Source organism: Phalaenopsis equestris, unplaced genomic scaffold (genome assembly GCF_001263595.1).
Source record: "Phalaenopsis equestris unplaced genomic scaffold, ASM126359v1 Scaffold000672, whole genome shotgun sequence".
Lineage (NCBI taxonomy): Eukaryota > Viridiplantae > Streptophyta > Magnoliopsida > Asparagales > Orchidaceae > Phalaenopsis > Phalaenopsis equestris.
Genome location: NW_018165112.1, coordinates 231,137 through 242,199, shown reverse-complemented (window position 1 = coordinate 242,199; position 11,063 = coordinate 231,137). Strand labels below are relative to the sequence as shown.

Here is an 11,063-nt window from a genome sequence, read left to right as displayed (position 1 = left end):
TATTCAGAAAAGATTACAGAATACAATATTCAGCTCTCTCAAAGACCTAGGATTACAAGCAGGTCTATTTATAATCCTAGAGTAAGCCCTGCAGTACAATATGTAATTCCCAAATTACCCCTGTACCGTATAGCCCCAACCCATATAACGTAACTTCCCAATTTGGACAAATTCTTTCGCTCCGCTTTGCTCCGCTTCGTTCCAACATCTGTCCCTATATGGTATATGAGTCATACCATAACAAATCTCCACCTTGGCGAATATCCAGCCCCTTAGGAGAAAAGATACCTGGGAGTTACACCTGCACCAATGTGGGTTAGGCCATCATGCTTCTGCTGCGCCCTCGCTGATCTCAACCCACTGAATTCCAAGAGACACATCTCTTCAATTCCAAGAGACATCTCTTCATTCAAAGAGACTCCAAATTCTGGTATTATGAGTCATACCTAATAATATATAAATTTAGATCAACTAAAAGATTTGATGCGTTCTTCATGATTAAACTTAAAAGCCGACTGATTCAAATGAAGATTTCAAAGCAAATATGGAATGCTAAAGAGTACCATCATGCCTTATTTATAAGAAATCAAGGGCGCAAAAATTCAAAAAATTCAATTATTGAATCAAAGAACAAATGTTTTAAACCTTTTTTATTAAAATTTTTTATTTTTATCATAACATCACTTTCAAGAAATAGGAGAATCGATGAATTAAAATATAAACATTAAAAATGTGTAGCACCATCTCTATATTTCAGGGCGTTCAATTGTTGAATCACTGATTAAAGAATAAATGCTATTTACTTTTTTCATTATATATTTTTATTCATATCACAACATCGCTTTCAAGAATAAAAGAATTGGTGAATTAAAATTTGTGCATTGAAAATGTGTTGGTGCTGATCTCGAGGAGATTTAACAGCTTAGAAAGAAGAATGTACGATAAAGGATGACTCACAGACAGAATACCAGAAGGCCCTCCGAATAGACTAGATGTAGCTGTCTAAGTCAAAGCGGAAGACTGATCAAGCAAGGAGAAGAACAAAAAGACGGACGATCGATCCGAATCCTAATTAATTAGACTAAAAGAAGATAAATGAGCATCCCAGCTAACCACTTTAAGAAAGCCAAGTGAAGTCATCAGCTCACCTTATGGTAAATTCGACTTGAGAAAAGACATAGTTCCTCAATGCACTCATTATTCCACGGACGTCTCCGAGACTCCTCATAAGGGACCAAGAACTGAAAACACAAGAAAATCTTATAGTCATCCCATAGACTCTCATTGTTCAGAAACGGGTCACCTGTTAGGCTATGATGGTTCACTCTCTAGTAGATAATTTAGGCTTGTTCTACCGACATGTGCTTCTCATCCAGAGATCGAGGGTTGATAGGTAAACTAGATCAGCAAATCGACAAAGACTAGTCGTTCGAATCAAGTGCTACTGACCCGGAGCAAAATAAGATTAGCTGGCTGGTAGTGCCAACTCAACCTAGCTGATCGGACCGGCTTTAATGAGTCGAGGTCAAACATGCTCAAACTACCTAGCCAGAGAACAATTGAGGAATATGGTCGTATATATAAAATATCTAGAATATCCTATACAAACCCTATTAAAGCTTAGACACAAATATAATATCACTACATTGTATCATCTCTTCTATAAATATAAATATAATTTAATGAGAAAATAAGAATGGACAAGATGTATTTTTGTTTATTATTTTTGTTTATTACTATTCACAAATATAAAGATTGGTGTATTGGTTTCAATTCACCAATAAATTAGAATTCAACAATATTCTTTCTTAAAATTTAAGATCTTGGCCTGTTGAAAGGCTTTTTTTTTAAATAGTTAATTTGTGCTCTCATTAGAAAATATTTTTGGCTCTTTTTTAATCAATTTTTTAGATGACCACATTTTCGTCACTCTCTCCTTTCTTATGCCTTTTTTGGGGTGCGATTCACCGATAAATCAGAATTCAACAATATTCTTTCTAAAAATTTAAGATGTTGGCCAGTTGAAAGGTTTTTTTCTTAAATTGTTAATTTTTGCTCTCATTAGAAAATATTTTTGGCTCTGTTTTTTTTATCAATTTTTTAGATGAACACATTTTCGTCATATTATTTATCATGATTGTTGCTCCTTGGAACCGTCTCTATTGTAATCCCTCTTAGAACACAGTAGCAAGTTTTGATCTCGGAAGCAAGTTGAACCGTAAAATACTGGGGAATTTACATACATACCACACAATTCTAGTATATTTACATATCTTATACCTAAATTTTCGTATTTATAATATTAAAAAAACATTCATATTTACGCGGAATATCTCAATCACAATCTTTATAAAAGTTAAATTCATCTTTTAGTGCATAGGTTTATGTCGGAAAATTTTTACAAGTGTAAATATGAAATTTTGGGTGCTAGATATGTAAATACATAAGAAATGTGCAATATGTAAACAAGTGTAAATATGAAATTTTGGGTGTTAGATATGTAAATACATAAGAAATGTGCAATATGTACGTAAATTTCCCTAAAATATTTTGATATCTGTATTACTGAAAGTAAACTTGGTATCGATATCAACAATCAATCAGCGATCATCACGATTGTAGTCAATAGCGTTAATTATTGCTTGACGCTTTTTCAGTCGATTCGCACAGGTGTTTTATATTATTGGTAATAAAACGCATCCATCAACAATAATTGTAAATGCGCTGATTAATGCATATACGGTTAGTTTTTCTTTTTCTACGTTAGGTTTGGTGGTTAGGACATTGTTTCATCAATTGTTTGGATGTCAAAGTATGCTCAATATATTTTGTCAGCGTTTAAATTTTTATTTTTTTCTTTGTCACTACCATATGAAAAGAATTTTATGGTTGTGGACCATGTAATTATATAGGTTTTCCAAGTTATAGTCCAAAAATAGCCAACTGTTTTTTTATGGATAAAATATGAGATTTGTCATCCATTATGTTGCCAACAATTTGTAGTAAAAATTTGTTACACAACTATAGATTATATAATTCTTACCTACTTATATCTAAAACCTAAATTTTTATATTTAAATATATGACATTAGTCTTCACATGAAAAAGACGCATTTCGCTTACAAAATAGTGATATTTTTATATACAACAACAACAATAACAAGCCTTTATCTCGCCAAGTGGAATCTACTACTTGAATCCTTTTTCTCTATTGTGTTTTATTGAGTGTCAAATTTTCACTTAATTCTAGTAGATTAAGATCATTTTTTATATAATATGCCCGTCTTTTAGGGTTTACCTCCGTCCTTTTTAGCATAAGTCGAATCTAAAACATCTACTATCCTAACTAGATCATCATATGACTGGCTTTTAATATGATCAAACCATTTAAGATGACTCTCTCTAAAATTGTCTGCCACTGGAGCTACACCAACCTTTTTATGGAAATATTAATTTCACATTTTGTTTCTAAGTGTCAAGCCACACTTCCACCTAAGCATTCTTATCTTTGCAACATTTAACTTTGTTTATGCTTCTCTTTTAAAGACTAACATTCCGTGCCATAAAGCATTGGATGTCTCACTATTATCTTATAAAAGCATTGCAGGTTTCACCATTATCTTGTAAAAGTTTCCTTTAAATCTAATCAATACTTTCTATCACACAATAAGTTTGATGCATTCCTCTACTTTAACCGACCAACTTGAATTCTACTAATAACATCTCCATCTATATCATCATCACTTTAAACAGTTATACCTGAGAGATCTATAATGTGCACACCTTTTGATAATTAAATTCAACAGTTTTTACCTGTCTATGAATTCTCAGACATTAATTTAAATTTTTAAATTTTGTATCTTATTTTTGTTCAATTTCTTACCCACCAGAGTTCTTATTTTTGTTCAATTTCTTACCCCTCTTCTTCATTTGTTGCAGTTGAAGAACTCCCAAGAAACACACCGGAACTTAATGCACGAATTGGTGAGCACTCAAGCTGGCTTAAGATTGTTTGAGATCATTTTTTTAATTTTATTTTAATTTTATTTTGTTAATATTCTTAATTAAAATAATACAAATTTAATATGCTCTAATATGCTTAGTTATTTTTAAAATTACTCCAAATAATTTATACGTATTTTTCATTATTTTTAAAAATAGATCAATATATTTTTCTAAGATAAAAAAGTATGAAAAAAATACTCTAAGCAATTATATTTATAACAATAAAAGAAAAATAAAAATCAAAATAAAAGGGAAATTCACATACAAGATAACACATGATTCTTATCTATTTACATATCTTATATATCTCACAACTATATTTTCATATTTACACACATAGCACAAAGTGTTTTAAGCTAATGCATATGTAAATTTCATTTTTAAAATATAATAATAGTTTTATTTTTGATGTGATATTAAATATTTGAGTGCTATGTGAGAGCATGTAAAAGTTTATGTGCGAGGTTTGTAAATGCATAAGAATCGTGTGCTAATTATGTAAATGATCCAACAAAAAACTAAAATGATTCCAAACAAGCTCTTATCATCCCAGAATCTAAGGTAAATGTCTAAAATTTAAAACTAAATGCAGGAAATCGTTGAGGACCACCCAGTGTATGGGTTCCACGAGGATTCAAGCAATTATGAGGGTGTTCTTGCTCTTGCAAATGACGGGTCTCACATGTATGCCTTCCGGGTGCAACCCAACCAACAAAATCTTCAAGGAACGGGATATAGCTCTCACGATCTTCGCCTCGCTTGATATAATCGTGTAAGTAGTACAATCACATATGCAGTCTTCATTTTATTGTTCGCAAATTATGCTCTCAGTAGCTGGTATCTAATGTAGAACTAACTACTGCAACTTGCTCTTATCTTGCTATGTGTGATTCTGTGGTAATGTGGACTAAAAGTATTTGTTGCACTTTGGTAGTTTTACTGTGTTTTTTGCATAATAATAACACATCACCCATATGTCAAATTTTGTTATTTATTAATTTATATAACACTCTTGCGTCACAATCAAATCAAAATATATGCGTGAAATTGTGTTTTTTTACTTTGGAAGGTTATCATTGCATTTTAGATATGATGTAAGAAAATTCAGTGTTAGGTAAGTAAATATTAGAGTTTATGTGTTAGATACGTAAATGTTTTAAGAAATTTGTGGTATGTATATAAATCCCACTTGAAAGAATTCAATATCTTATTTGTTTAGTTAGTTCCGGAATGAGATGATTGAGGGCAATTTATGAATATAGATTCTTCATGTGCTTGGCATGAATGAGACGTCAAGTGTATTATAATTAGTTTGTTTGTGTCAAGGTAATATTATTTGAACAAGTTATATTTGATCAAATGAGAATCCAATGGCTTGCTTCTTCTTTGAATGCTATAGAAGGGGATGAAAGTTACAAAATAGACTTGGAAGAAATACATATATAACTCTCAAATCATGTATATATATATATATATATCATACCACTTTATTTGTGCACGACAAGTTGCGCCAATTTTATTTATTAAAATTTAAATGATGGTAGTTATAATGTAATATGAAAGATTTTGGCGAAGAAAATGTGAAAAGATAAAATTGTGTATTAAATATGTAAATAATAGGACTAATTGGTGGAATGATGTAACCATTAAATTTTTAACTTCAAAAATTTTCTGCAGATGCCACATAATTTATAATAACTGTTTCGAAAATTAAGCTATTGTTCACTCTCTTCACAGTGAACGTAGGTCAAGCAATTACAACTACTTTAGTTTGTTGTCTTTTGCTATTCTCTTTTTTCCAAACTTATTATATTATCTCAATATATATCATTTCAATATTATCTAAATCTTTTTGAAATATTAGGAATAAATTTGAACAATATTTCAATTTGCTTTTTTACATAAAATTACTATTCTTCTTTATTGTCTTTATGCATATCTCCCAAGCTAGATAGCAATAAATTGGCATTCTATCTCACGCGCCCGCTCGACTCACTTCCACCTCTAGTGGTGAACACCTGCCAAACTTCCTCTTTGTTAGAATTTGATGTGTTGGGAACTAAGATTTAAGAAGTCACAAAAAAGTTAGTTACACTGATATTTGCAGAGTATACAAACAAATGTCGCATGTTTGCGCGTACTGGAATGGTGGAATAGGGAGAACCATATTTGCTCAAAAAATATATAACAAGAAGATACACTAAGTTCCAAATCAAAGTAAGGGTATGTGTTTCACGGACTTATAATGAGATATAATTGCTGCAACAAGTGATTAGAGGAACTGAAGATTCATATGGTGATGCTAGAACTAAAATGGAGCTCCATCCATTACTTTAGTTCGTTGCTCACGGGAAGAGCCCTTTTCTTGTTTTGGATGATGTCTTAAGGGCAAATGTTTGCATTAATCTGTTTATAAATCTATTACAAGTTCTGCTTCCATTGTTAGGATCCTAGTAATAACAAGAGATGAAAATGTGCGAGAGAGATGGGGGTGGCACATTTACACCCAAACATACAGTCGAGGCTAGTTTGGAAATACTTGGTAGAAGAGTTTTTTTGGATGAACAGGAGGAAGAGATTAAAAAGTTTCAAATTTAATCTTAAAAAATGTTATGGACTCCCTCTAGCGATAAAGTCCATTATTACAGTTCTGGCGAAGAAAGACTGAAGTAGAAGAGATCTCATGTGTATTAGATTACCAATAAAGTTGGGAATAGAAGATAAACAAAGACCATTAATTTGCAGCATATGAAGACATGCTAATTCTATCAACTGGATATCATTTAAAATATTAATGCCTCTACACATAAGAAGAGTTCTAAACTTTTTTTGTCGATTATCAAACCTTTAATGACTGCTACACTTTCAGGAGTTTTGATTAATAATCTTTAAAGTTTTGTCCTTGGAGAGAGATAATTGTAGCAGTCATTGTAGTTCTAGAAAAGATTTCATCTTATGAGAGAAACTGCATTAGAGATCTCAACTTATCGTGCATTATAAAATATTGACCCACATTATAAGGATCACGCTAAAGAAGATTTCTATCAATCAATTCTTCTGCTACATTTTTCTATAAAGAATTAGTTTGCTTTTCTAAGAAGCTTTTGGACACTCATAATTGAACTAGATTATCACAATCAAGTGGTTCATTCTCAGCAGACAAGGAACAATAAACAAACACTACCTTAGATGAGATGGAAGATCATCATAGCTGAGGTACATCACACTATCAAGTTCTTCGGGAAGGTTTCTTATGGACCACACATAACTTTTAGGAACTTTTTTTCCATTCTTTTCTACTTAAATCTTAGATCCAAACAATCATGCATGACTCGTGTTAGACTCAAGTCTTTTACATCAATTACTGTCCATTTTTTATTCCAAGCTGTGAACACCCGTCAAATTTTCTCCTTGAAAGAATTTGATGTGCTGGAATTTTAGATTGAAAGGGCCACAAAAAAATTGATGACGTTGATAGTAGCAAAGCATGCAAACAAACATCGCGTGTTTTTCCTTACTAGGATGAGAGAAATAGGAAAAACCACACTTACACAAAACATATATAACAATAAGAAGATACAAACCGAGTTCCAAATCAAATTATGAGTCTATGTTTCACAAACTTATAATGAGATAGAATCACTGCAACAAATGAATTGAAGGTTTAGATGTTCGTTTGGTGATGCCAGAACTAAAACGGAACTCCAACCATTACTTCGGTTCGTTGCTCAATTGAAGAGCCTTTTGTTTTGTTTTGAATAATGTTTGGAGGATAATGCTTGAATTAATTTGTTTAAAAATCCATTACCGAGCATTACTGTCATTGTTAGGATCCTAGTCCCAACAAGAGATGCAAACGTTGCGATGGATAGGGGGGTGGCACACATACATCCAAAGATGTAGCTTTTAATCTCCTCATGACAAACATGCATCTCGAGATACAACTTTCAGTTAAGACTAATTTGGAAAAACTTTGTAGAAAGGTTTTTTTGGATGGAGAATTTGAGGAGATTGAAATAATGGCAGATTTAAGATTTGAAATTGTTAAAAAATGTTCTGGCCGTCCTTTAATGATAAAGACCATTGCTGGCGTTCTGACAAAGAAAGACAGAAGTAGAGGATGCCTCATGTGTATCAGATAATCAATGAGTTAGGATAGAGAGATAAACAAAGACCATTAATTCGCACATGAAGAAGTGCCAATTTTGCAACTGATTGTCATCTAGCATATTGATTCCTCTGCAAGTGAGAAGAGTTCTCAAACTTTTTAGCTCGATTATCAAACTTTTAATGACCACTACACTCTTAGGATTTTTTATTAATGGTCTTAGATGTTTTGCCCTTAGAGAGATGATTATACCACCCATTTTAATTCCAGAAAAAATTAAATCTTATGAGAGAAGCTACATTAGAAATTATAATCGATCTTGCATTCAGTAATATTGACTGATATAATAAGAAACATGCCGCAGAAGGTTTGTACTAATAAATTCTTGGTAATATTTTTTTGTTATATCTTCCTCTAATGAAACAATATGCTCTTTTATGAAATCTTTGGCCACCCATAATCGAACTAGATCATCACAATCATACAATCCATCCTTAGAAAACGAGGAACAATAAACGAAGCATTGTTTGAGATAAGTTTGAAGGTCGTCATAGCTAAGGTACAACACACCACAAAATTCTTCAGAATGTTTTCTCATGAACCACACATAATTTTTAAGAATTTTTTAATCTTAACAATTATGCAATACTGGAGCTTGACTCGATTCTTTTATATCGTTAATTGTCCCTTTCCAATTATTAGCGCCAAACACCAGCTAAACATCCTTCTTGTTAAAGTTTGATGTACTGGAAATTGAGATTGAAAAGGCCTAAAAAAGTTGGTGATGTTGATTGTTGCAGAGCACACAAAAAAAGGTCACGAGTTTGTGCTTATTAGAATGAGAGGAATAAAAAAATGACAATTACTCTAAAAATATATAACAAGAACATACAAACTGAGTTCCAAATCAAATTGCTGGTATTTTTTTTGTAAAATTATAATGAGATAGAATTGTTGCTACAATTGATTAGAGGAGCTGGAGGTTCTTATGGTGATGCTAGAACTAAAACGGAGCTTTAACCATTAATTCAACTCGCTGCTCACTGGAAGATGATTAGAGGGCAGATGTTTATATTAACCTATTTAGATATTTATTATAGAGTGCTACTAAAATTATTAGGATTCTAGTCACAACAAGAGATGAAAATGTTGCAAGGAAAATGAGGGTGACACATATACATTCAGTGATGCAGCTTCCAGTTGAGATTAGTTGGGAATTTCTTTTTAGAAGGGTTTTTTTGGATGGAGAAAATGTGGAGATTCAAAAGTTGACACATTTAGGTTTTCAAATTAATGTTTAAAAATGTTATGACGTCTTTCTAGCGATAAAGACCATTGCTGACATTCTAACAAAGAAAACAAAAGTAGATGATATCTCATGTATATCAGATAACCAAGATATTTGAGATAAATGAACACCAATAATTCAGAGCACAAGAAGGCGTGCCAATTCTACAAACTTGATATTATCTAGCATATTGATTCCTATCAAAGTAAGAAGTGTTCTCATATTTTTTTCCTCAATTATCAAATCTTTAATGGCCGCTGCACTTTCAGGAGCTTCGATTGATAACAACCATTATAGTTTCATAAAAGATTTCATCTTGTGAGAGAAATTGCGCCAAAGATCTCAATTAGCCATGCATTCTGCAATATTGACTGACATCATAAGGATCAGACTGAAGAAGCTTTCTACGAATCAAGGCTTTATAATATTCTTCTGCTACATCTTCCTATAATGAATAAGTTTGCTCTTCTTCAAAGCCTTCGTCCCATTATAATCGAACCAGATCATCACGATCTTGAGGTTCATACTCAGGAAACAAGAAAAAGTAAACGAAGCATTGTTTGAGATGAAATGGAAGGTCAAGATATTGAGGTACAACACACCATAGGTTTCTCAAGGGTCATGTATATTCTTAAGAACTTTTACATGAATCTTAGATTCTAACAATTATGCATGACTCGGGATGTTTCTTGAGATAACTTTCTAAAGAACTTCATGAGGCACTTTATCTCAACTATGACCACCTTTCATCTCATCTCAAGCAATGGTTCATTGTTTCATGAGGATGAAATGCTTAATCTTGGTGATTTGATTCAATTATGGTGGCTAAATGCTTTGCGTTTCATGAGGATGAAATGCTTAATCTTTGTGATTTGATTCAATTATGGTGGCTAAATGCTTTGCAGAAGGGAAAACTGATTTATTAGAGGAAAATGTAGCTGAAGAATATGAGAAAGAATTTATTAGTGAAAACTTTCTGGAACATGATTCTTTTGATGTCGATCAATATTGCGGAATTCACGACCAGTTGAGATCTCTAAAACAGTTTCTCCCACGAGATTAAATCTTTTCCGGAACTAAACTGTTTGCTACAATTATATCTCTATGGGTAAACCTTCAAGACTATCAATCAAGACTTCTGAAAGTGTAGCAGCTATAACAAGTTTGAAAATCAAGTAAAAATTTTTGAGAGTTTTTCTTATTTGCAGAGGCGTCAATATGATAAATAATTTCTAGTTGGTAGAATTGACACACTTTTGTGTGCTGCAAATTAACGAAATTTGTTTGTCTCACATTTCCAACTCTATCGGTTATCTGATACACACGAGGAATCTTCTTTTTCTGTCATTCTTCTGTAGAACGACAACAAATGTCTTTATTGCTAGAGGGAGGTCAAATTTTTTTTTTTTTAAATTTGAAATCTTTGATATGCAAATTTTTCAATATCCTTCTCTCCATAAAAAAAAATCTTATACAAAGTATTTTCCCACTAATCCCAACTAAAGGGTACATCAGTAGATGTATGTATGCCACCCTCATCTCCATTGCAACATTTATATCTTTTTTTAAAGCTAGGATTCTAACAAAGACATTAGCACTCTGTAATGGATTTCTAAATAGATTAATCCAAACATCTACCCTTCAATCATCTTCCACAACAAA

At 32.1% G+C, this 11,063-nt stretch overlaps 1 protein-coding gene across 1 annotated transcript in view; it reads left to right on the top strand.

The window, feature by feature from the left end:
* The window catches only part of LOC110030201 (MADS-box transcription factor 16-like), a 10,720-nt gene extending 5,733 nt beyond the window's left edge, over positions 1-4,987 (top strand). Inside the window, exons 7-8 of the mRNA XM_020732801.1 lie at positions 3,940-3,984; positions 4,598-4,987. Coding sequence (XP_020588460.1) covers positions 3,940-3,984; positions 4,598-4,768 — 216 coding nt within the window. The 3' untranslated portion in view covers positions 4,769-4,987. The remainder of the gene's footprint in view (positions 1-3,939; positions 3,985-4,597) is intronic.
* The last annotated feature ends 6,076 nt before the right edge of the window (positions 4,988-11,063 follow it).